This window comes from Carassius gibelio, chromosome B23 (assembly GCF_023724105.1).
Source record: "Carassius gibelio isolate Cgi1373 ecotype wild population from Czech Republic chromosome B23, carGib1.2-hapl.c, whole genome shotgun sequence".
In the NCBI taxonomy this organism is placed as follows: Eukaryota; Metazoa; Chordata; class Actinopteri; order Cypriniformes; family Cyprinidae; genus Carassius; species Carassius gibelio.
This window is the reverse complement of record NC_068418.1, coordinates 10,496,796-10,523,319: the sequence shown is the minus strand read 5'-3', so window position 1 is coordinate 10,523,319 and position 26,524 is coordinate 10,496,796. Positions and strand designations below refer to the sequence as shown.

The following is a 26,524-nucleotide window of genomic DNA, read 5'->3' as shown; positions in this document are numbered from 1 at the left end:
AAAGTGAGGTAGTGGAGACAGAGAGGCAGAGCATGGTTGAATTCATAAAGCAGGCAGCCAAACAGAGAGAGCTACTCTCATACAGACGTTGATGTCAGCCATGGAAGTACACAGAGTGGAAGAGGTTGTGTCACTGTGCTTGTCGTAGTCACGTTGAGCAACATGGCATACTGTATCAAGTACAGTGACACAAATCTCCTGAGCTTTCCTTCATCGTACATGTCTTATGAGGTGCAGACTGGCATGTTCTGGAAATTATCTGTGAACATGGATAAACGATACACCAATGATATTTTTAATCTTTGCAAAACCTTTCCAGCACAAATCAATACATGGGCTGTTGTGCATGTAGTCTGAGTCAACATGGTGCTAAGACAAGACTAATCTGGCAGTATGGCAAAACCTCAACTCTGTTTCTGAAGAATGTCTCTGAGCTCCTCCCTACTTAAGAAAGAGTTTGTTCAAGTGTTCCTTCGATTTACGAAAACAGATGGATAAAAGTGGGTTTTATTCATTAAAAATATTGCACTTTTAGTATAGCACACACATATAGCATATATTACCGTATATTTGGGAATGAAACGAGGAAAAAAACTGGAATGTGGAGAAGTTGTAAATCTGTCCCTTTTTAAGTGTTATTTGTAAGCATAAGTTTTGTTTGTTACTAATTAATACAGCTATTACCTATAATAATCTTAATTAATATAAAGTTAGTTACTTTACATTATTGCATAAACTACTGGTAAGTGTTTTTGAAAGCCAGTATCCTAAAACAAAGCCCAAATAGTTCTTTTCTGCACTAGTACAGCCTGGGCAATAAAAAAGGAAAGTAATTAAACTACATTTTACAATTTGACATAGGATTAAAGCATTTTTTGGAATAATGTGCACTGATGAATGGCATACAGTAGGACCAGGAATGTGTATTAAGGAAATACAGTATCAGCAGTGAATTCATATTGCCGGACAAAAAAACTAAGCCAATCAAAGTACATTATCTATCACAGTTCTCCTTTAAATACTTGAGAAATAACCATTTTATGATCCAGTTATGAACAATAGTCTCATCTGGATGTCAAGAAAACCCATAAAGGCTGGAAAATTAGATGATCTGCCATGTGGCTAACAACATAGCAATCATGTAGCTATTTTTTCGAGGCACTCTAAAGCCATGCTAGCAGTGTGTATGCAGATTTAGAGTGCAACTGAGACAACGCCAGACAGACAATTAGACACACAGATAGATATATCACACTAAAAATACCTCCGTCTTAGAGTCTACAGGAGAGCCTGCCTCCTCCCTCTGTCCGCGAGAAGATGAAGAAAGAAGCGATAGTTAATAGGACAGCAGTGAAGGGTTAGAAGCAGGGAGAACAGTGCAGAATCTGAATTAAACGTGTAGAGGCAGATTTGTAGAGAGGTTGGAAAAGTTAAATTCAGAAGGGATGTCAACAAAACAGGCAGGCATAGAAATATATTTAATATTAAGTCAGGTGCAGAGAGGAAAGGCAAAGTTAGGAAAAGGTTTTGGAGTGGGAGACTGTTTTAATCATACGGGATGGCAAGGGTAGAGTTAGTTAAAATGTGTTTGGTATTCTTGCAACTAGTTGTTTAAATCTGCTCAGAAGAACAGTTACATATTGCAACCCGTAACGTAAAGATGGTATAAACCCCAACCTGCTTCTTTTCAATAGAATGCTTATTTGAAAACTAAATGAAGAAGCCGAGACTAAACACTGTTGTGTGCACCGAACCTTGAGCTCCACAGTCTTAGATGGAGTGGAGTCCCTTTCAAGTCGCTGGTCTTCAGCTTGTTCGTGATCTTGGTCCAGGTCCTGATCCAGACTGGGCTCCAGGTAGTCCTGGTCCAGCTCATCTCTGGGAAGGCTATGCACAGGCTCGCTGGAGGTGTGCTGAGAGAGTCGGTCCATAGTGTCCCCTAAAGCAGACTCTGAAACAGAAGAAACAAATTGTGTAGGGTAAGAAAGATGTGGTAGCCTATTCCTCCACTGTCACCTTCAAATCTAAAAATAAAGTAGATGAAATGACAAATACAGTATACAGTAGGGTCCAAAAGGTTAAAGTGTGGTCAGTTTGTGAAGAACAGAACATTTGTTTTGAACTTGAGCATGAGTAAAACCTGCATGGGAAACTATTTCACCTCCACAGGAAACTCATAAATCTTTTTGAAATAACACAGACCACAAATCTAGAATTCAGGGCCATCTAGGACAAATCTGATTTAAAACTGTAAATAAACTAACTTTTCTTGTCCTATTTCTTTTCCATGTTCTTCTTTCCATTGAAGCAACAGATGTTCTTTGAATCATTCTCAAATATTTGGAATTCATGCAGTTTGAGGGCTGCTGTTATTAAAGCAAAAGGGAGACAAATCAAATGTTTATTTGTTTATTAGCATGTTTATTCTTCAATTCAGTGCTTCACTCCAGCTGTTTATAATTTGCAGTGTAAAGTCTTTATTAAATATTAAACCTGCAATTCTAGTAGCATTTTTTATTATTATTAAGACTTCCAGATCCCACTGTAGTAAACACAAATTTACCTTACAAGCATTGTGAACAGAGAATATTAACAGGAGAATGTGAAAGCTTTCACTTTTTGAAGTCGCATTTGTGAAAGAATAACATTTTTCATTATAGGTTTGCAAAATTGTTTATCAAAACTATTAAAGAGGTGCTAACTGAAGTATGATTTGGGCAATTAATGTATTTTGTGATGGTGTCAGATAGTTCCTTACCTCCATCTATACTGCGGGACAGCAGGTACCTCCTACTAATTGATCGTTCAAATTGAGGAGCTGGTCTGTCAATCAAAGCACTGGCTTGGCGAGTCTGGGCTTGGGTCCGCCCACTGTAGCGAAACTTTGAGCCAATCACAAGAAAACCTTTGGGAGGAGGCTCAGGAGAGACCAACCTGCAGGAGAAAAAAAAACAGAAATGGTGCAAGAAGAAAATGTGACCAAATGTGACAGAATGAGAGTGGATTGAACATTATAATTGATAAAGCCCAAGTGAAGTGTGTCAGCACTTTTTAATAGAGTGGTGCAGGTATGACGATTTTCCTGTGAGGTTTTATAATGGGTTTTTTCAATTTATGAGTAAAATAAAGCCTGTGGTAAACATAACTTCTGAGGCATACCTACACAACTCTATGAACAGATTTGAAATCATACCAGAAACTCCAAGACAAACATTAAGACTAGATTAAAACTAGACTCATAAAGGCCAAGACCTGTTGGTCCAACAATTAAGTTTTAATGTAATAGAATTTAAAAAGAATATATATTCTTTATTTGGTTTTAAATACATTAAAATATCAATTGGAAATTAGCTAAATATATAAAATGGTTAATAAATGGTTTTCAGATTTATACCATGGCACTAGATAATGAAACGTACAATAGAAGGTTAACGCCCACATTTTGAGACTCCAACTCTGCTAATGGAAGCACTAAGAAACAAACAATACCAAGACCAAAACATTCGCACATTTAAAAAAGATTAATTGTGCCTAGTTTTGTGGCAGAAGTTGTAGGACGGTGAGAGCCTACCTGAAGAATGTGTGATGTTCAATGCAGACCTTCCACAAGCGCTTAGAGGCACGGTGGTTGGGCAGCTTGAAGCCAATGGTGCTCTCGAATTGCTCGTACTGGGGGTGCAGGGGAGTGTGGGCATGTGATGGGGAGGAAGTGGGGGGTGTGAAGGGAAAACAGAGTGATAACGTGTTACTTGACAGGAGATTTGACGAGGTGTAAAATCTGTGTGCTGCTACAGCTCAAATCAACCGACAGGGCACCATTCTGCATGCTTTCATTTATCCAAACAGAACGTAACCAGAATTTCTAAGGAATGCTGCAGAGAAACTGCATAAGAATCAGAGTAAATATTAATATCTAAAAGCTCAAAGTGCACAGAATGGAGCCTGTTGTGTTGATAAGATGCAGAACAGTGAGGCATCTCGAATAAAGGCATTAAGATATTGTTTAACATTCATATCTGACCCTCGCACATAGCGAGCATATTCAAAGCTTTTGTGCTAAACAAAGACGAGAATCCCACTGTGAGAGGAAAATCAAAGAAATAACCCCATAACTGCAGACTGCAGAAATCCTTAACACTTGATAAAGACCTCTGCAACTTGTTTTGCTTGCTTTCTTCCCTCTCTCTGGATGGAATTCTCTCCTCGCCCCTTCTCTAATCATTTTCTGCTTCTCTCTGTCTCTGTGCCCACTAGGCAAAAAAAAATTCACAGCTCAGCCCAATGTTTTAAAACCCTCCTCATCCATTCTGCACTCAGCAAGCTAACAACCACTAAAGAGCAGAACCTCAAACAATATAACTAGTGTTTGTTGAGACATAATTAAAGGCATTTTTAGACGCATTAGCAATGCACTTAAAAATATTCTGTTTCTTTGTCCAAAACAGTGGAAGAACTCCTACATTGGTTTTCACAGCACTGGGTAATTTGAAAGCCTGAATAGTGATTTCAAACACTCAAAAAAACATCTCATTCTTTTCTAATAAAACCACATCATGTAGATTATCCGCCCTTTTCTCGCCCACAGCATTAGTCTCAGTACGGCATCCTTATCTAGCTAATGCTTCAACATGCATCTACGAGCGAAATCTAACAAGAAAAACCTGGAAAATCTCAAAAGACCTTTTTCTCTACCTCTCCAGGTCGGATTTTGATGTAGAAGTTGCTTCTCTTGTAAGATATTTTGAGGATCTTGGGCCAGGCGAATCGGTTGATACGCAGCCGGTCTCTATAGATCAAGAGGCCACTGGCACACACCCCCAGCATGATGTCAATGCCTTCAGAGTCCTTTAAAACACACACAGATACATTCAGACGCTCAGGTTTTCAGTCGCATTTTCAAACGTTCAACTTTCAAACCAGGGGTGATTCTAGGATTTTATCCTGAGGGGTCTAAGCATGTAAAATTGCATAATTGGATCACAGGTCTTTTCTAATGGGATTCTACACCACTGGGAAAACATTGGTAAATCCAAAAAATTAAATACAAATAACTGTATAATCATGCAAATTACGGTGGCAAAAGTAAATCTACTTTCAAAATATTTTTTTTTTTTTTTTACCCATTTGCAAAGGGTGTGTTCAATCAACATGTAAGGCATTTTGGTGCAAATTCATATTACTTAGTAATAAAACTAATATAGATCCAATTTTCAACCTGGATAGAGACGTGGGGATTTGATGAGAAAAACAAGAGATTGTTTGAGTGATTGAGTGATTTCAGTGATTAATGGAATATATTGTAAATTAAATCGGGAGAACAGACCACAGATGAGCAGTATACATTGCCCTTTTTCATACTATTACTTCGTAATGCAAAGCGAAAAAAAAAAAGAAAAGATTGCAGCGACTGAAAATAATTCTTGCATATTACATATATATTCATATTCTTGTTATAACATGTCACTTTAAAATACCAAGTGTTGCGTTATACTCATGATGGAAACATGAAGGAAAATCAACAGATTTGATATGATTAGTTTCATTCTTTTTGAATGGTAATTCCCCAAACCGAAGTGCTACCCATAATTCAAAGGAACCAGGAATAAGGTGGATAATGTCTTAAATTGTGGAACAATGAATGAAGCCTTTTAAAGGCCTGCAGAATCCCAGCATTATTTTTATGCGGGGGCTGAGATGTAAAACAGTGGGCTGAAGCTCTCCTAAACAAGGACTAGAATCGCCTATGAACCAAACATACAGTTCATAATATTACGTTCAACGTAGACACTTCTATTCTAAAAAAAAAAATAATCCCATCATACCTTAGCATGATGGAGATCAACGCCATACATGGAGAGTTTCTTGGCGTTTTCCAGGAAGTTGATTTCAGCCTCTGCAGGACTCATGCCCCTGATCATAGGTCATCATTGTATTAATAAATAAACATATGTTGCAGTATTTTTTATTATTTGATCGTTGTACTGCTTGTTATCAGTATCTATAATTACTAGAGCTATCAATTCAGTGTGTTTATTTAGTGTAATTTAATATTTTGTGTATATTTATCATTATTAAGTGATAAAAAAAATGAGTGCGATTAATCATGCCCCATGATCCATAAATAAATTTTGCATTAAGGAATTTTTCTTACCGTCAGAGAAATTTAAATTTGGTATTTTGAGCCCAGATAGGACAGACTGACATACTGAACTGGTCCAGGATATAAAACTAATAAAGATTCTAAAGTCTATTTAAAGCTTTTATCCTCTGGCATAATAATGTTATCTTAATTTGGGGGACTTGCTCAGAAAACTCGGATAAATTGGGATTAATTGAATTAATCAGCATATCATGTAATTAATATGACTCAAAATCTGAATTAATTGACAGCTCTGGTAATCACTGCTCCCTATGCGGGTCAGCTGGTCTCACCTGTAGTTGCGGTGCAGCTCCATCACCCTCTCCTCCAGCTCACGGGTCTGATTGGGGGCGAAGCGGAACTCACTGATGTAGTCTGGCCCGTGTTCCTCTGGGTCATAGTCTCCCAGCTCAGCCTGAATGGCGTACGAGCCAAGCAGAGCATGGGTGACGAATGAACAGGGCAAACGACCTGACAGTATGTCCTCCCTCAGCTGCAGACACAGGTAATACCTGCCCAACCAAAGTTAGTAAATCAATTAAAATTACATTGCTAATTAAATAGAATACATATATATATATATGATCAATTAAACCAAACGGAATACAATTTTGATTAATCACAACATCACACCGGGGCTTTTGGAGTTTGTTTTCATGCAGCATGTCCATGTTATGCTAAAGGGGCAATCAATCTGAAGCAACTCAATGGCTACCGTCAACTGTTTGATTGCCAGTATACTTCAAAATATCTTATTTTGTGTTCAACAGCTGAAAGAATAATCCACACAGGTTTGAAACAAGTCGAGGGTGATGACAACTGTAATTTTGGGGAGAACGATCTCTTTGATATGCAGATGACAGCCCTGGTTCCATTCCCTCAAATAGTTTCACTATCAAAACATCACCACCAGCCGGCATGGCAACACCGGCTCAACCAATGGCATTCATTGGTTTGGTTTGCTGACCAGTGCCAGACAGTGAGAGTGTTTGACAAACTTATTTGTAAACAGTCTTGACGTCTGATGACGTTAGTGACATAGAAATTACACATTTCAGCTTTAAAACGTTTGAACAACGCACTCACCGTGTGATGTCTTCAATCAGCTGAGACGGATCGGGAGGATAGAATTTGACAGCAAAGGAGAAATGCCAGGGACCCACTAAAAACAATCAGACATAGACTCACTTTCATTAGATTCAAGCAACCAGGGTTACAAAGCCCAAGTGTCTTATTTACCAAAACTTACCGCGGATTTGTTTCTTGATTTCTTTCGAAGGATCCAGCCAATTCTAAAAGAAAGAACAAAATTCCTCTATCAGCCAGGACACATTAATAAGCAAATGCTGCAGTTTCAGCAGTGTCTCCTCCACGGCAGGAGCAGTCACCTCATACATATTCTTCAAAATGGTCAGTACATTAATATTCTGCAGCCACAGGAGCACTTAAAGAGTAGATAAATGCCATCTCCAGCACACTGCAATCCAGTAAGGTCACCCAAAGCCTGGTGACACACGAAAATGTTTAATGCCAGCTCACCTCGGTCCAGAGGAGATGAGAAGCACTGCCTTATTCACATCTCACAGTACCAGCTTTCATAAATGCCACCGATACATGTAAAATATAGGACCGGGAGTGAAATTGTCTCAGAAATCGCTTTCATTTTCGTACAGACAAGTCACACCAAAGATATTTGCACTGAAAGCCTGGTTATTTTTATCTGCCCACCAGGCTTGCAAATGTCTTCATACTTTAACATAAATCTTCTCCATTGCATTTGATAAATGGTCCATTTACTGTTTCTGGATCTGTGTTTCTAACAAACCCTGAGCTCTCCGCAGGTCTCACTTCCCATGCTTGACACATGTGGCTTTCAGACCGAAATCATTCACCTTTCAAACTGCAGATTTGTTGGCCCGGGAACAATCCCGCTGATCATAGCAGCAGGCAAAGGAGCCTCAGCTGGGAAAAAGAGCTAAGTGGAACTAGACTGGGACAGCTGTGGTGGTGCAAGCAGGGTCCTTATGGTTAAACTAGGACTGGGGAGATCCTCAGAGCATTTCCATCAGTCAAACCCTACCTCCAACAGTCCCAATCACAAGAACACAGAGCCCCATGATCTCAGCTCAATTATGTGTATGTGTATATTGGGAGGTCATTGTAGTGCATGGGAATAGATGGAAAACACAAGGATGCTCTTGTTAACAGAGCAAAATACCTGTTTCCTACTTACAAATGAAGAAAACATAAGGATGCTTTTGGATGTTCGCATATAAAGTTAACCAAGTGAGCAATTGATAAAATAAACTATGGCAGTTATCCTTATTTTGCAACATGGAAGTAATCTGTTTTCTTCGAACATTTGAAACTTCATTTGTTAGCTCTCTAGGTAAATAACTAGAATAATAACAAAGTGCAGGAAACCAGAAAGATTATATGTACTACACATCAGTGCCTACAACTAGTGTTCCTGTAGCTCAATTGGTAGAGCATTGCTTTATCAAGCGCAAGGTTGGGGGTTGGATTCCCCGGGAACACATGATAGCTAAAAATTGATAGCCTGAATGCACTGTAAGTTGCTTTGGATAAAAGCGTCTGCTAAATGCATAAATTTAAATTTAATTTAATTAAAATTTACAACAATGATAATGAATTAAAACTTCTGTAGATGCCAAAGTCTGGAGACAAACTTTATGTTGGCTTGAAAGTATGAAGTAGTTTAAAAGGCTTTATGTTTTGAAGATGTTAAGAAGTATTTTACATTTTTAAAATAAACTTTGTACATATAGAGATGGTAATATAAGAATAAAATTTTGTACATATAGATGGTAAGATAAGAATGAGCGTAAGTGGCACCCCTTTCCCTGCGTTTATTTTCCATTTTTTTTAGAAGATTTTGTTTTTCCTGCTTGTTCTGCCGTCTTAGAATGGAGGAACGGGCGAGAGTCAAATCCGTGGCTCAGGCGAGCCCCAACCCCTTCTTTGCGAGGGTGTTTTGTGCCGCTCGCCCTCGCCAGCTCTCTCGAGGGGGAAACCCTTGCAATGCTGTTCCAGATTGGGATGACATTTGATCATCCCACGGAGCTCCCAGACACCACCGACCTCAACTGACAGGAGACATTCATCTGTCTGGAGAGTTTCCGTTCCCGATCCAGAACCCTTCCGCCAGCTGGCGGGACCACATCAGCCGTCTGCGTCTCACCACAGTAGGAGGACCATGAAAACAAACTTAAATCATAATTCTATCACTGTCGAAAAATATGTTGTCTAACATTAAATTAGACCAATTTAATTAGCCTATTCTATTGACGTTTGTATGTGAACTCTAAATTAACCCCAACTTTGCTTTAAAAAGCATCGTAAGATCTCCTAACTGAAGGTCACGATCACAAACAGAAATCACTTTCAGAAAGTGGCCACCGCATGTTCCCTTCACTAATTGACTTCTGAAAGGGCCTTTGGAACATCCCTACGAATGGCGTCCCCTTCCCGACATTCCCTTCAAGGGCTCAAAAAAGTAGAATGAATCTGCATTTCGAACGGATCATGTGAATCAATGATTCAGATGTCCATTCATAAAGTGAGTTTACTTCATTCCTGAATAAATCAGTCATTTGAATAAATCAAAAGAAACACTCAAATACATTTACCACCACCTGCTGGAAGTTTTAGTTTCTTAACATGTTTCAGCAAATTGCTAGCATGTTATCATTTTGTTAACATGAACCTACCATGATTTAACATTTTGTTAACGTTTTATCATGTTTATTTATGTTTTGTTAACATGAACATTACTAACATTTTAGCTGTAAATATGCTATTTTAACTCATTGCTAATATGCTAAACAATTTTGCCATGATTTTAAATGTTTCTAGCATTATTTTACATATTGTAATGTTTAAACAAGTTGCTAACATGTTTTTAACATGTTTTTCTATTTTTCTCAATAGTTTTCTTGATGTTGCTAGCATTATTTAACATAGGCCTATTCCAACCATTTCCAGCAAGTTTCTGACATAAGAAATACCAGTTTGCAATATCACACAGCATAGCAACCAGTAAAATAACTGGAAGCAAATGACACACTTAGACTCATACATTCAAGTTACACAAGGCTCAAATAATAACAAATAAAAAAGTCTCACCAATATGTGCTCTAAGTTAAAGTAATTATAGCAATTATATAAAAAAAATAGTACAATGGGATGACATAAGAGGTGAACTCTGACCTTTTGGCTCTCTGTGTCACTGAAAGTCAGGCCAAAGTAGTCCTTCTCCAAGAGGTTGAGATGTTCACAAACCATATCCAGTAACAACTGTCCTTTACAGAGCTTCTGTATAGACAGAAGAACAAATACAGAGAAAGAGCACAAGAGAAAAAAAGACCAATTTAGTATTTGTCAATGCAGAAAATGACACCCTTCTGATTTTAATCAAAGTCAGGAGTGTCTCTAATCTCTTCACTGGCACACAGTATCATTCCCTTGAGAATATGATGATACCTGGGTTTCCATCATGCAATGCAATTGTGTTTTTATGATTTTAAGTTTCAACCAGTAAGATGCTGATTAAATGCAATATTTGTGCTGTACAGGAGGCTCAAAAAGTCCCCAAATATGTGGTGAATAAGCAAGATTTATGCTATAATGTAATAAATCCATGTAATTTCCATCCATTTACTGGGTCAGTGATAAGGTGAAGATTAGCAAGTACAGGTGCATCTCAATAAACTAGAATGCCAGCAGAAGGAAGCATGAAGTGCTCCAAAATTTCTTGGTAAATGGGTGCAGTGACTTTGGTTTTCAAAAACACAATGGACCAACACCAGCAGATGACATTGCACCCCAAATCATCAGACTGTGGAAACTTAACACTGGACTTCAAGCAACTTGGGCTATGAGCTTCTCCACCCTTCTTCCAGACTCTAGGACCTGGGTTTCCAAATGAAATACAAAACTTGCTCTCATCTGAAAAGAGGACTTTGGACCACTGGGCAACAGTCCAGTTCTTCTTCTCCTTAGCCCAGGTAAGATGCCTCTGATGTTGTCTGTGGTTCAGAAGTGGCTTAACAAGAGGAATACGACAACTGTTACCAAATTCCTTGACACGTCTGTGTTCCTTGACCCCAGCATCAGTCCATTCCTTGTGAAGTTCACTCAAATTCTTGAATTGTTTTTGCTTGACAATCCTCATAAGGCTGCGGTTCTCTCGTTGGTTGTGAATATTTTTCTTCCACACTTCTTCCTTCCACTCAACTTTCTGTTATAATGCTTGGATACAGCACTCTGTGAACAGCCAGCTTCTTTGACAATGAATGTGTGTGGTTAACCCTCCTTGTGAAGGGTGTCAGTGATTGTCTTCTGACAACTGTCAGATCAGCACTCTTCCCCATGATTGTGTAGCCCAGTGAACCAAACTGAGAGACCATTTTGAAGGCTCAGGAAACCTTTGCTGGTGTTTTGAGTTGATTAGCTGATTAGCATGTCAAATACATAAACTACTTCATTCTGTGTGCACTGAATTTAACACACTAGTTTCACAATTTGAGTTGAATTACTGAAATAAATTAACTTTTCCACGGCATTATAATTTATTGAGATGAACCTGTAAATCAAGTCAAGTAAAATGTCCCCCGATGTGAATTGTTACGAAGCAGTTTTACATGAAAATCATGATGTTGATGTTTAGAATATCTCAATTTCTTGTTGCCTTTCAATAATAATATAGATAATAATATAGTTTCTATTTTTTTATAATGACCCAAGAAATCAAGACTGAGATCTGATATAAAGTATGTATCACTTATTGTGAGTTTACAAAGCAAGACTACAATTAATTTTTTTTGAAACAATAGAAACAATCAAGTAATTTAGACGTGTGTGTGTATATATAACTTCTATATCCATCTTATTTAAAGAGCAGGGAGATGATATATAAAATAATAATTTGTTTAACAGTCTTAAAGATAAAAGATTGAAATAATGAAATCACTTGTCCTTTTTTACATTAAATGCTTCAATGAATACTCAAGAAATGAACACTTACCCGCTGTTTCTAGAAAACCTCAGTGTCATATTCTATATTCATATAATCTTCAGTCATGGCTAAGCATCTGTGTGTCGTTCTGACCACACCCTGTCATTCTGCACAATAGAGTGGCATATGCAACACGCTTGAGACTCGGCTCTGGCATTGCCTTTCTACAGAAACACTGATCACTGGCCGCCCAGGGAGCCCGTTTCCCGCGGCGACAGGGATACAGCTCAGCTGTTTCCATGGCAACAGAGGTGGTGAGGTTTTATGTGTGCAAGTCTGTGTGTGTTTGTGTGTGTGTGTGTGTGTGTGTCACTTCCCTGGCCTCTCATGGCTGAAACACAAGGTTTTTTTAAGAGGCAGAAGAGAAAGAGAGAGTGGGTGTGCTACCATAAAAAGGCTTCTTAAGTTAGCCATGGAGGCCCTCAATTACACCGGCATATTATATTTGTTTGTAAAGGCAATTTCATACTTTTTAACCCAACATAATGTACTTCAAGACTTCATTTTGATAGATCCCAGGGTGCAGAAATGTACTCCGAGTTCTGACTAACAATAGTAGAGTCCTTGTTGCCATTTGTGATTTGAGCTGGTACAGTATGTTCACAACTGGCTTGTGAAGAGAAATGCTCTGCTGTGTTTATTTAGGGGATAGATTCTTAATATTGATGATGTGACATAAATGAATTCATATTTAATTCACAGAGAGATTTCTTTTTGCCTTTTGATCAACTCAAGAATAAGCCATTGTTCCAGCGAAGACATCAGATATTTAAAGGAACAGTTCACACATGCTCAACTCAACTTTCTTTCATCTGCGGAACAGAAAAGGAGATATTTAACTACAGTCATGCTCAGAATTGGTCATAGTAAATACGAACAAAGTAGGCTGTGAAAATAAGTCTGCATTGTTTATCTATTTGATATTTCATTCAAAAAAAAAAAAAACATTTAATTGAAGTAAAAAAAAAAAGTTTTTAAAAAAAGTTCTTTTCTCCAAAGAAAAAGTAAAATTTCTGTAAATGTTTTAAATAAAAGATCAAAATGATTAATGATACAGATATATTTTCAGATCTTTCTTTGATCATATTTATCTAAGATATGATGAATTTTGAGCACACCTTTATCATTTTCCCTAAACATTAAAAGTGAATGGGGACAGGACAGGCTGATGATTGTAATAAATAAACTTCATATCACAACTGTTACACTAAATTAATATATTAAAGGGATAGTTCACCCAAAAATCTGTCATTTTACTCAGCCTCATGTTGTAGGCTGTATGATTTTCATATCCAAACCTGTATGATTTTCTTTCTTGTGTGGAGTATAAAAGAACAGGCTTCAAAGAAACCTGGTAACCGAACAGTTTCCATTGTAAATACAGAGAAAAAAAAAAGACATTTCTGAAATATCTTCTTTTACGTTCCACAGAAGAACAGAAGTCATACAGGATGAAAAATGTCATTCTTGAACTACACCTATACCTGCAAAACGCCATGTTCTGTAGCTTTCAAGTTTTAATTAAGTAAAAATTGCTTCAGGTTTTTCATTAATTATTCACAAAGAATATGTTTTACAATGAAGAACGAATAAACAAAGATAATAAGAAGCAAATAGCCTATACAAACAATAGAAAAGCAGACATTTGAAACTAGGCAGAAAATCGCAGCAGTAAAATAGTTTTTTAAGCCTAACTTTGCGTTGATTTAGATGGTTTATTATGGCTAAAGAAATTAACATGCAAACATGCATGTGAGCATCCAAAAGCAGCCACTTGTCCTATTGTCCTAATTGTCTTATATGGAAAAGAGCAGCTTGGGCATTATACCTCCCCTTTTGTGTTCTGTGGAGGAAATAAAGTCTTAAAGAAATTAAATAAATGAAGCACATTTTTTAAATCAGCGTGAACTTTAGCCAAGGGTGACAAAGCACAAGCCTGGCATACCCTCCTCTGAAAGGCTGTACTATTATTTACTCCATGGGACCACTAATATGTCCCCATTTTAGATTTCCCATCCTCCTCCCCTTCAGCCAAGCGTAGAAGACTAGAAGTATTGGCGGCCTTTGACCTTTAGACTGGACAGTCTGTCTCTCTCAGTAGGTGTTGCAGCATCAGTAATGGCAAACGGACGGGAGAAGCTACCAGAGAGCCACGAATAACACCCCAGAGGACAGTCCTGTCTGAAAACACCCTGGAAATCCATCAGCCGGCAGACCCCTGGGGCACACAGGCAGACGTGGCACTGATCTCAGAGCAGTACGTGGAGCTCCCTGGAGAGCTACTGGTGTGGGAGGGCTTTTCACCTATCAATGAACCCCCCCCCACCCACCCCCACCCTGTGCTGTAATTCCCAAAAGCACCGCGGCAGGCAACACGGAGCTGTGAAAATTCCAATGAGGGACTGAAATGTGAGGTACATCACTGGGATTTTTTGTTCGACACTATTCTAATATCTATGCATCTTGTTACTGTAAATACAGCTGCTGGTTTGTATGTGTCAAACGTAATAGTTTGGAACAGTCTTAATCTAGCGCCATAAAATGCATTAAATATTTGAGATGGACTTTGTTATTAGAGATACAGTAAAAATACCCAACACCAATAATTAAAGTTTCACACATACTCTCTTAAGTATGTGAGTGCTAAAAGTGAGATATTTTTTATAACAACTCTCATTTAAATATCATTAGTGAAAGTTGGGATGTTTGATTCATTTCCACAAACCCTTTGAGTAAATCACTGATTAAAAAAATTTGAGCGGATGAACTCGAAGAAGTGTCCCTGTGCAATTTTATGTTTAAAAACATTTTTGTAAATATAAACATGAATATATTGTAATTCTGATGCAAATTTATTCTAATGATTAGATATGTTCAACTAGATTAAGAAATTTTTGATTATGTCTTACTTCTGAATTATGCTTACAGTTTCTTATGATTAAAAATAATTACACTTTTAAGAGAATTCATTATTTCAAATACTGTATATAACTGACACTGAAGTCTGAAAGAATGTAAGGATAAATATATAATTTTTAATTACACTACCAAAAATGTTGGGGTCAGTAAGATTTTTAATGTTTTTGAAAGAAATCTCTTACGCTCACTAAGGCTGCATTTATATTGTGGAATATAATTTAAAATAACTATTGGATTTTAAAAATAATAACGATAACTTAATAAAACTACTTTTCTATTTGAATATATTTGAACATTACAAATATTCCCGTGATGTAAAGCATCATTAATTCAATGTCTTCAATGTCACATGATCCTTCAGCAATCAATATGTAAGAAACATTTCTTATTACTAGACTTTTTTGGAAATCGTGACATTTTTCAGAAAGTCATTTTTTACAAATACACTCTCAGAAAAAAGGTTAAATAAGTTACAAAGATGCACATTTTAGCTTTTGTACCACAGATTACCAATCCAGTAAAAACGTTATATATTTTGTACCCTTTTTTCTGAAATTGTAGGAATGTTATGTAACATCATACAGTATTTCCAATAGCTACACTGTCTTGGCTCTGCTGGAAAAATCTCAACTAATCTATCTGTTTAAGCAGTCTGCAGGCATGTGGTTGACTTGACAGAGGAATACAGCACTACTGGAGAACAGTATGTGAAAACCTGAGAGCCCTGGAGGTCCGGGACCATGTTTCTACAGAACAACACAAATCAGTTTTAGCACACGCCAGCGACTACTGTACCTCCACCCCGCTCTCATAGGCAGATCCATCAAGCAGTGTGACTTTCACAGCCACTGTCTTTGGTCTTTTGGAAGATTTCTGCGGCGATCTGGACATCCTGCTAGGTGTTTTCTCTGACGAATCATCCGTGTCTCGGTGCTCATCCGACATCTTTGAATCGTGATCCTGAATAGAAGTGATCAAAGTGTACAGTTTCAACCAAAAATCACGAACTGTTCAAAAACAATGCATGAAAGGATGTTTCATGAATGAATTCCAAAGGATAGAAAGCTTCATGGCATAGTCAAACATATTATAAGGCATGATATTTATTAATAAATGATAGATCTTAGGCTTACCGTGTAACCTCCGTCTGCTGTATTCTTTACGGCTGAACTGCTCTCTGACATAGCAATCACTTGCAGTCCTAAAGTAATACAAAAGATTGGAATAAAACTCATTAAACAGATTAAACTTTCCACTTGCTTAACCATATTAATTTCACATTAACTTCTTATAGGCCTAACAGGTTTAATGAACATATACATGCTGTGTATTTGACTACTTAAATCACTTTGATAGCATTAAAGAGTTTTTTTTTTCTTTTTTAACTTAAAGAATCTTTTACATGCCATAAAATAAGCTACATGGGTTTAGAGCAACACATTGTTATGAAATTATTGTGAGCTGTCCCTTTAATATGATTCAATAGATGAAGAACAAACAAACACTTCTGCGGGTTTATCTAATGAGCCGTGCTGCGATATGTTCATGCGGTCTGCAGAGCAAACGTTTCATAATTAGTCACCAAATGGCCAGAGCAAAATCTGTTTGACTGTTTCTTGAAGCTCCTGTGAAAGGATAGAGCAGGGAATGTGTTTATTGACATGTGGTGAGAAACATCTAAAACATTACGTGTCTGCAGCATACGTATAATTAGCTAGTGATGATCTCATATTAATAAATTAACAAACTGTGATACACAGTCTGAGTAAACAGGTTTATTATGAGTACAATGAAAGCTTTTATTAAATAAGCAATCTGTCTTTCTCCAGAATAGAAATCTTTGTGATCTCTGTTAAATTAAGGCAGAAAGAAGACAGATGTATGTAGAAGCATGCATCTAAAAACAGTAAAACGCTTAAAACCTGCCTAAATATGCAATCTTTTTTTTAGCAAATAAACTTTTCGGTGTTTAATGGTGTTTAGGTGTCGCAGCTCGACAGTTTGACACCACTGTGAATATGCTAATTACCTTCATTTCCATCTCATTCACTTGCGCCACGCTGTGCTACTAAAAGCCCCAAACATCTCCCCCACAGAAATCCTCCAAATATCACTCGCTATAAGCATCGCTGTTCAAACAAACAAACCTCCCCATTTGACCATGCTCATTTTTATCGCTCGCTTTTTAAGTATCCGCAAATGTACCCATGATTCAGTCAGAAGACAAACAGCCAGTCTATTAAATGGCTAATCTATACATTTAACTCTGGTTGCTGACTTATCTCTTCTACCAATTAACCGGCTTTAACTGAAGCTCTGCATTTTGCCGTAATGGAGGACTTAATGCTTTAATTATTTCAGCTGAACTGTTACGGCCTTGAGGGTTTGAGCTTTTTTTTTTGATGCATTTATTCATAGAGCAGAGGACAAGAAATGATGGAGAAAAGATCAAGATCGTGAAATATCTCAAGTCAGATCTAAACAATCTGTCAATGTGAGCAAAACACACGTGAGTTTATTAAAAGGGAGTTTAATAGATGCTGACGGGAGATACAGCATCAAAAATAAGATACAGTTTAAAGAAATGTGAAGAGAAAAACCCTGAAAGACTATATCTATGTTAGCTTTAAAGCCAAACATTGATAAAATTCACCTTTAGCATATTACACATTTCACATTACACATTGTTTTTATTTTTCACATCAAAATGGGCTACAAATATTGAATTCTGTCCAATCAAATTCTCTCTAGAACAAGAATGCCCCTCCCTCTAAAACCATTTGCTGCCAGATAGTAAAGTATCAAATTACGAGTCATAGTTATGATGTAAATAAAACCTATTGGCTTTTAAAAAAAATATTGGGACAAGCCTTTTGACATGCTCCACCCACACTTCCTGTTTCAACAGGAAACATGGCTGAACACAAAACTGCACTCGTTAAACCATTTCAAATGGGCCATTACAACTAATGTTACAATAAAATGAGCTTCACAAAATCTGTATCTATATATATATGTGTGTGTGTGTGTGTGTGTGCTTGTTTTGTTAAAATGGTAATTGCAATGTTTTAGAAGAAAGTCTGAAATATAAATCTGAATTACAGTATGAGATTAAAACATCACAATTATCTATTACATTTATTTTTCTTCTTCCATGGCAGACACAAGCTATAGTTACATCTCATCTACTAAAAATGAGTAGAGCTGAATTAAATGGCAGCTACAGAAAGATTTGAAGCCCCAGAATAGTAACAGTGAGTTGCTTTTCCAGCTCCTTCTCTTTCAGTTAATGTGTGTTCAGATCAATATATTGATCAGGCCTTTTACTGGGCTAAGAAGGTCAGTTTATAGTCTAGAAATTAATTTATGTGCTAGCCATTTAAGTTACCACAAATCAATGCTTGTACGACAATATTTTAATGTTTGACTAAAATGATAATAATTATACTATAAAAGTATGACAAAAAAAGTGAAAAAATAAAAACCTCTATTTAAAAATATATAAGTGTATGTGTGTACACTGTCAGGTTGTACCTTTGACATACACTAAAGGCTCAGTAAAGCCAGTGGCTTAAAGAAACAAACCTGTCTCTACTGAAGTCAACCCAGCTGGAGCTCAAGAAAATAAACAGCAAACACTTTAATGTGTCCATAGCACAACAGCCTGAAGAAAACCAATAGGAATAAATGGATCACACTATCACAAAGTGCAACTAAATGAAATGGAGACACATAGCTTAACATTATAATAGCATAATTCAGCCAGTTATATTTGACACATTTTACCATGTTTAAATCTATTTAATAGATTTAAAAAATGTCCATTTATTTATTTATTTATTTATTTCTTGTGCATATAAATGCTTTTTTTGTTGCCAAAAGATTGCACTTGATCTGTTGCACTTGCCCCGGGTCTCTGCTTTACTTATAATAACAAATAAAATGACTCTGATTCTGATTATGCATTCATTAAAAAGAAAAAGATAATGTATGCTCCTTCGAACATATGGGAAGCTTCAGAAGAAATACTAGACAGGTGGAGGGGAGACAGGGGTGCAGTTCAGAGAGACAAGGAGAGAACACTTGCTTAAAAATGCCAACCAAATTATTGTTACCTAATAAGTGAGACTTTAATTCCTCTGCATAATTACATCTTCCTTGTAAATAGATGAAGGATAATGTGGCATTAGTAACCGTGGTGTTGAAAAGCCAAGATTAACATTCTACATCCAGATGCTTGTATTGGGATTTAACGCTGTCGAGTTTCGAACCAAATGCATGTCAATTTGCACTACAAGAAACATATCTGAGGAGATTAAAAAGACCAATAACTAAGCACTTCAGAAGATGACACTGTATGGATGTACATAAGTGCCGAAAAACTCCCGGAGAGAAATATTCAGGAAACTGCGGCTCTTGAAAAGGGCACAGGATGAATTGCAGAACATCTGGCCCACCGTCCCTTGTTCCTAACATTCAGAGAGCTACAGATCCTCCTCGGCTCAAATGCTACACAAATGCCGACACATCTTGACTGTAATGGGTCTCTTTTGAGTTCCTACTCCTGGGACGGTTCTGGGGGAAATCAGCCCATTGTAAAGCACCATCTGAGATCTTTAAATACGTCAGTTCAAAGAATATAACACAATTGTGATATGCCGCCTTTTTGGGGATAGGGTAACCAGTAGCATATTATACTGATTGGACTACCATTATTCTGAGATAAAGATGTACTTTATTAAAGGTATGACACTCGCGGTAGGTTCACACAAAGTTCAATAAAGAAATACCAACTGTGCTTTTTTCCAAGTATGTGTTATTTAACATCTCCTGGAAGTCAATTAACCTCAACCTTTTTCTAACTGTAACCTAGCTCTAACATCAAAAGAAATAATAATGGTTCATAAGAATGTTATCTGGAGATAGTTCACACAAAAAAATTAATTGTGTCATATTTTCGCCGATACAGTGAAAGTCAGTGAGGACCAATGTTGTTCTAGACCCCAGTGACTCTCATTATATGGTCAAAAACAGTTTCTTCAAAAGTTAAACTGAAGATAAAGTCATAGATCTTTGGAGCAACATGAGGATGAGTAAATGGACCTTTCAAATTGGGGTGAAGTTCTGTGAACTATCCTTTAACCCCAGACAAAGGCCTAAAGCAAGCTTTGGGAAGCCAGACGTCTGACTATCATCTGTTTCAGGTGCAGCTAATTTTGGGCCAAGAACCACCCACTCATACAGGAATAGACTGATTGAGAAAAGAAAAAAAATAAACAGTCACAGCTTGCTTTGTTTTAATGTACTGTTAAATGTGTGATTTATTTGAAAATTGCCGATTAACACATTAGCAGTCTGGTGTGGGAAAAACTTGTTAAAATAATTGCACAGCAGTGTCCATAAGTGACCAGCAACAGCTGTATACACAAAATACATTTGTTGAATTTGTAATCAAAATTATAATAATATATACTACATCCAAAACTAAAAAAAAGGTAATTACTTTATAGATAACTTTGAATATACAATTCTACTCAGTTTACTCACCACTTAAGAGCTTCAAGCAAAAAAACTTTACATCACACTTTATTTTAAGGTCCAATTCTTGATATTAATTAAACATTAACTATGACTTTCACTTCAAATTCATAATTTGCTACTTACATTAAGGTAGTCGTTAAATGTAGGTATTGGGTAGGATTGGGGATGTAGAAAATTGCCATGCAGCTTTATTAGTACTAATAAACAGACAATGTGTCAATAAGCAGTTAATAAGCACTAGTTAATAGTGAGAATCTGTCCCCATACTAAAGAGTTACCAATCTTTTTTATATCTTTCTATGATTTGATGTCCCTAATAGACATTATATAGCATATTATACTGATTGGACTACTATTATTCTGAGATGAAAAAAAAAACATAAAAATGCCTTAATCATGCTTTTACCCTTGGTGTGATTGCTAAGGAAAAGCCCATTTTTGACTGATATTGCAAAGGTATGACATCAAGCCAGTGACATCATAAGTAAGGTTCAATAAAGAAATGGCAACCATGCTTTTTTTATGCAGACAGAGCCTTCTAATCATAAAACGTTAATTATAAAAATGTTACGCTTGGAATTATAAGGTTCTATCTTGCAGAACATTAATTTAATGAACAATTATCCAGAAATGCAAACAGTTTGCTTATCATTTGTTTTAAAACATATATTTATTGTTCTGTCAACATGTACATTTAATGCTTCCTATGACATTTATTTCATATTTAAGAACGAATCATTAATTCTTGTTCAAGTTAAGCATAAAAGGCAGTGCTAAATATTTTGTCCAGTGCAGACGTTAATTTTAGGTAGGAATATGGTGGGTAATTAAACACATCATTGCAGGAACTGTTTAAGTAGCTACTGTAATTCATCTGACCAGGACTTTATTCCATAGAAAGTGGAACAGGGAAAACTGCTTTCTCTCTAGAGATCAGTATGTCTGAGATAAACTGATAACTTTCACTGTTGTAAATAAGGCCCCATCAATTAGATTGTTGTCTATCTTGTAAAATTTAAGACATTTTCAAACTTCAAACTGCAAGAAAACAGACAATGCTTAAGTTGTTTAACAAAGACTAACATTTAAATGCATGAATGTTTTTCCATTTATAACATATTCAAGTCTTTAGGGAACCGGACCAAGGTTATATATAACACAAACTGATCTCTGTCTGCTGCAATAGCATTAAACACTCCTGATATTTTAATAACAATTATAAAAGAATAAAATAAACAAAATTTTGATAGTTTTTAAAAACTTGGAAGCGTTCAATTTGAGCAGATGATTTTACTATCGCTGTCATCTTCAGAGCGCATTTCCCCAGTACATTCGGCATCTGGCTCATATTCACGATTTCAAAACATATTCTCAAAACTATCATTCTCAATGATTCAAAAACATTTTGATCACTATTCACAGCATCCACAATTATATTTCACTGCATACAGTAATTGCTCTGCATAAAAGCCTTTCTAAAGACATTCAAGCCAGTAACATTTTTGGAGATGATATCATTCGTTTTATTCCTGTGATAATTACAAATGAAAATCACGTCATCACTGTGTATCAAGCAGTGCCACTTTGAGGAAAAAAGGTCAGTTGCACATATTGAGTCATCAGACACTTAATTATTGTTGTGCAGAAATAAAATACACTATTTTGTAGCCTAAATCAGGTTGCTAGCAACCCTATACACCCTAAATAAACATTGAAAAATGTTTCACTGAACATCACATAAATGTAAATAAGTTGTCACAGACAAAAATGACGGAAGAACCTTATAATTCCAAGGCGACGAGATAAAAAGTATTGCATTGTCAGAGATCGACCTCTCAGTTAATGAAATAACAAGAAGGAGATTTGTTCCTCTGATTTCATCTGTTTCACTCCTGATGGTTATACATGGATGACTGTTCTGGTCAATACACATAATCAGCAGGCCGGGAGAGATAATAAGGAATCTGACATGGGGCGGTTCTGCTCCTGTCTTTTTCTTTTCTTTTTTTTTTCCTCTCTTGTTTAGATGTTTCTCCTCAAGGAGTTTGCTCATACTGTATGCTTGTTGATGTCAGAGTGTTCAAATTTGCACCGTTAGGGATGTTGTTTAGATCAATGGTATCTTAGGTTTTTGTAAACTTAAAAAACAGGGTTTCTTGACAAGTATTGCAAGATTGTATAGTAAATTATTTAGCCAATACTTCATGGATCATCAGTGAATCACTTTGAAACTGATGGCAGTGGAATAAGCTTACATAATTTGTCTCTTCTTTTGAATTGTATCATCTTATGTGTCTAATTCACACAATGTTTGTGAATAATTTCACGTCTATATTACACTTTTCTCAGCCAATACACAAAATGTCAGTGCCAATGATAGCATATACAGTAACTTGTAAATTGGGGCATGTTGGAAAGTAGACTGATGTGCTACATTTATTTCTAATATGGAATTAAATGCATAGTTCACCTAAAAAGAAAACTTCTGCCATTATTTATGTTACCCTCATGTCCTCCCAAACCCACATTACTTTCTTTAAACATGCTTTATTGAGGAATTCAATCCGTCTTACAAGCCTTCAGTTTTTAAGCAGCTTATCCTACTGTCAGATGTGTTGTTTAAAGGGTTAGTCGTCCATCTTCTACTCACCCTCAAAGCATCCAAGGTGTATGTAACTTTCCTTTTTCAGAATAATCCATGGATTCACTACAGGGGGACTTTATTCACCCCCCGGAGTCATGTGAGGGACATTTTATTGTAGATGTGTGCACTTTATTTCACATCTTCTGAACTGTTGACAACAAACATCTGCTTACCCCATTGAAAGGCTTAGAAGAGCAAGGACAATTTTTAAATAACTCTGATATAATTATTCTGAAAGAATAAAGTCACATACAACTAGGATGCTTTGAGGTTGAGTAGAAGATGAATTTTCATTCTTGGGTGAACTAACCCTTTAATGCTTTTTTAGACTCGTTTTCATCATCACACAGCTTGCATCATACAGTTGCATCTGTAAAAGTTAGCAATTCACGTATTTCCATTTTGAAATAATGCAATGCGAATCTTTGTTAAAATTCAGACTTGACTAAATAAACGCAAGCCTGAGCATTCATGTCAAACAGATGGAGCACAGTAGAATGGAAATGCAATAATTCTGACCAAAATATAACCTGTTGTTTAAATATATTGTAACCATAAGCAGAGGCATGTCAAATGTCCTCACCAAAGAACAACAAACAGTGTTTTGTAGCTGGTTGCAGTGGTAAAGTACTGTTCATTAAAGTGCGGTTTAATTATAAAACAAAAAATAAGCAAATTTGTCGGTTTTTTTTTTTTTTTGCTCTGACTAAAAGATATTGAAAAGTACATACAGAACTCTCATTTTTGATCATTGTTAACATTCTGCTAAACATCTCCTTTTGACATACTTTTGAGGAAGTTATTTGTTAATTTCTCAATCATCATTTTATTGCATTTCATTATGCGTTTTGACCCCCACCATAAAACGACTAAAGAGCTTAGATAATATAAAATACACATTTTAAATGTCATCATTTATAAGATTTTATTGGGTGATGTAGTGTTATATTGTTACAAAGATCTCACTGATTTACATTACAAGCTACTAGATTTACATCTTACTTTATGGCCACATACTGTGAATATCAGCAACTGCATCAATTTGTAAGCTTCATATTCTCTTATATCATACAATGAGACATATCATATTATTATTATTATCATATTATATCATATCATGAGACAAATGTCATGAACACTTGAAATATAGTGCATAAGACATAAGGACTGCTTTTATGATGCTTTGCACCCTACCTTTTCATTTTCATGGCATGGAAAAGAGCAGCGTTAACATTCTGCTAAACTACTTATTTTGTGTTTCATTTTTTAGGATGACCCAAACATTTAAAACAAGTGGTAATTTGAAAACATCAACTCTGAAATGAAAAGTTAAATAATGAATTGCCTGATGCTCTTAATGAACAGCAGTGATTAGATGCACACTTTGACCTTTATGTAGTAGCTTTCATGTGAAGTGGTTCCTCCGACTAAAGCGCTCACCATGATCAAAACAGCATTTGACACAGACGATGATGGATAATTAAAATGCCCAAGCAGAGATCAAGCAGCCTTATCTTGTTGCACTCAGAATTAAAGCTGATCAGCAACCATAATGTTGTTTGTACATGTAACCATGTCTTTGTTTATAATCAAGTCAGAGGCCGAGTTTGATCAGAGATAATCCCAGTTACTCAGTGATGCTGAAGAAGATGACTAGGGCTCTAATAAAAGCAGTTAATTAGTGTGTGTGTAGTAGTAAGAACTAACAAATGCTGCAAAATATCTATGCAGTGATCATGAGATTATTGAGAGCCGAAATTATGGAACAAACCTGCCTTAAGATGGCATTTGCAAAATTTCCCAGTTCTGCCAAGATGCACATTGGGAGCGCAGTAGTGAGCTGGCACTGCCCCAGGCCATATGGACATATGGAGAAGTGAACCTGATGTAACCAGTGACAAGCCGTACACTTTAATCAGTCGCATGGTGCTATCAGAACAACAACCTTCATGTGCTGAAGCATAACAAACAACTCAGGAAAAGTTCAATAGTACATATTCTTGGCAGACCTTTGTGGATATTTCCAAAACAACAGTGCATTAACTTTTAGCGACACTTCGTGTGTTTTAGCACATTTCACTTTGAAACTGAAGCAAAATGTGCAGTAAGGTACATTATAACAGTGTTGCAGAAATGTATTCAGAGACACATATTTCCAGTGAGCCTGGGTTTGAACATATTGTTATTCAGTCTCTGAATAAAACTAGGGTATTTTTTGTTTCTTAAGTACATGTTTCATTTTCTATACTGTATTAATCATAAATACCTCAGGTGTTCTGACTATAATTTTATATGTCAGGCTTTACAGGGTTAATATGGAAATGTGAATTGAAGTTCACTCATATTGCTAGCTGAAAGCTAAATCTAAAATATTTATTGAACACACAAAGACCAAGGGATGTGTGGATTTCATAAATGAAAGTTTTGGATTTTGCAGAAATGGGTAGCTTTCTGGTAAACCAAAAAGGTGGACAGCATGATAAAAGTACTTGCTATTGATAACTGCGTAATTACGCTCAAGGACAACCAAATAACCCTAAATCATGTACTGTACTGTAATCTATGTCCAAAATTTAATATGCTCTACATTGACCTTTTGCTGTGAAATCTGACAAGCCTTTGACGGGAGGATTTTTGTTTTGGAGGTAGACAAAGAGTTTAAAATGAATGTCCTGCTCTGATTTTCCATCTAGATATGGCAGTATTCCTGGCAGTGAGCTCTCTTTATCTGCACCAGTAAGTAACCACCTATGTTTTTTTTTTTTATTATTGCCAAGAACAACTAAATATAACAATCCCCCTGCTATACATTTTCATTTGTAAATTGAAGAATATATACTACCAACTGTATATTAATGCCCTACACTAACGCCACTGACAGTTTTTTAATGAAATGTAGTTTTATTGGCATACTGTTAGGTAAGCACAGCTCTTTAATAGGCTGACATGTTATCATAAAATGGCAAGCTAAATTTTTCTGCATTGGCAATTATCTTTCTCTTCCAATTTCTGTAAGGCCAAATCGACAGTTGTGTATTAATAGGATCGTGACGTGACAAAGCCTGGATTCAAACCTGCGTCCTCTGCTAAAACCTGCTATACGTCATCTTCTACCACATGCTACCAATGCTCACTGTGCTTGTATTATTTTTATCCTGTCACTTGCCATTTCACAATTAGCCTATCTCTTTATGTGCTAACTTGAAAAGTGTAATTAAAGCTAAAATTGAAAAGAAAAAAAAAA

General features: G+C 36.4%; 1 protein-coding gene across 6 annotated transcripts in view; it reads right to left on the bottom strand.

Annotated features, from left to right (window-relative positions):
* Window positions 1-26,524, bottom strand: part of si:dkey-178k16.1 (protein 4.1) — a 50,734-nt gene that overhangs the window by 11,254 nt on the left and 12,956 nt on the right. For 4 of the 6 annotated variants that reach the window (XM_052595221.1, XM_052595222.1, XM_052595224.1 and 1 more), the window contains exons 2-13: window positions 16,229-16,296; window positions 15,891-16,055; window positions 10,370-10,474; window positions 7,389-7,431; window positions 7,226-7,301; window positions 6,433-6,651; window positions 5,823-5,910; window positions 4,681-4,845; window positions 3,572-3,669; window positions 2,759-2,934; window positions 1,755-1,951; window positions 1,265-1,303 (exon numbers count right to left, since the gene is read on the bottom strand). In XM_052595221.1, the coding sequence (XP_052451181.1) occupies window positions 1,265-1,303; window positions 1,755-1,951; window positions 2,759-2,934; window positions 3,572-3,669; window positions 4,681-4,845; window positions 5,823-5,910; window positions 6,433-6,651; window positions 7,226-7,301; window positions 7,389-7,431; window positions 10,370-10,474; window positions 15,891-16,055; window positions 16,229-16,279 (1,422 nt within the window). In that variant the 5' untranslated portion in view covers window positions 16,280-16,296. The remainder of the gene's footprint in view (window positions 1-1,264; window positions 1,304-1,754; window positions 1,952-2,758; window positions 2,935-3,571; window positions 3,670-4,680; window positions 4,846-5,822; window positions 5,911-6,432; window positions 6,652-7,225; window positions 7,302-7,388; window positions 7,432-10,369; window positions 10,475-15,890; window positions 16,056-16,228; window positions 16,297-26,524) is intronic. The other 2 variants (XM_052595223.1, XM_052595226.1) reach the window with 1 other exon arrangement.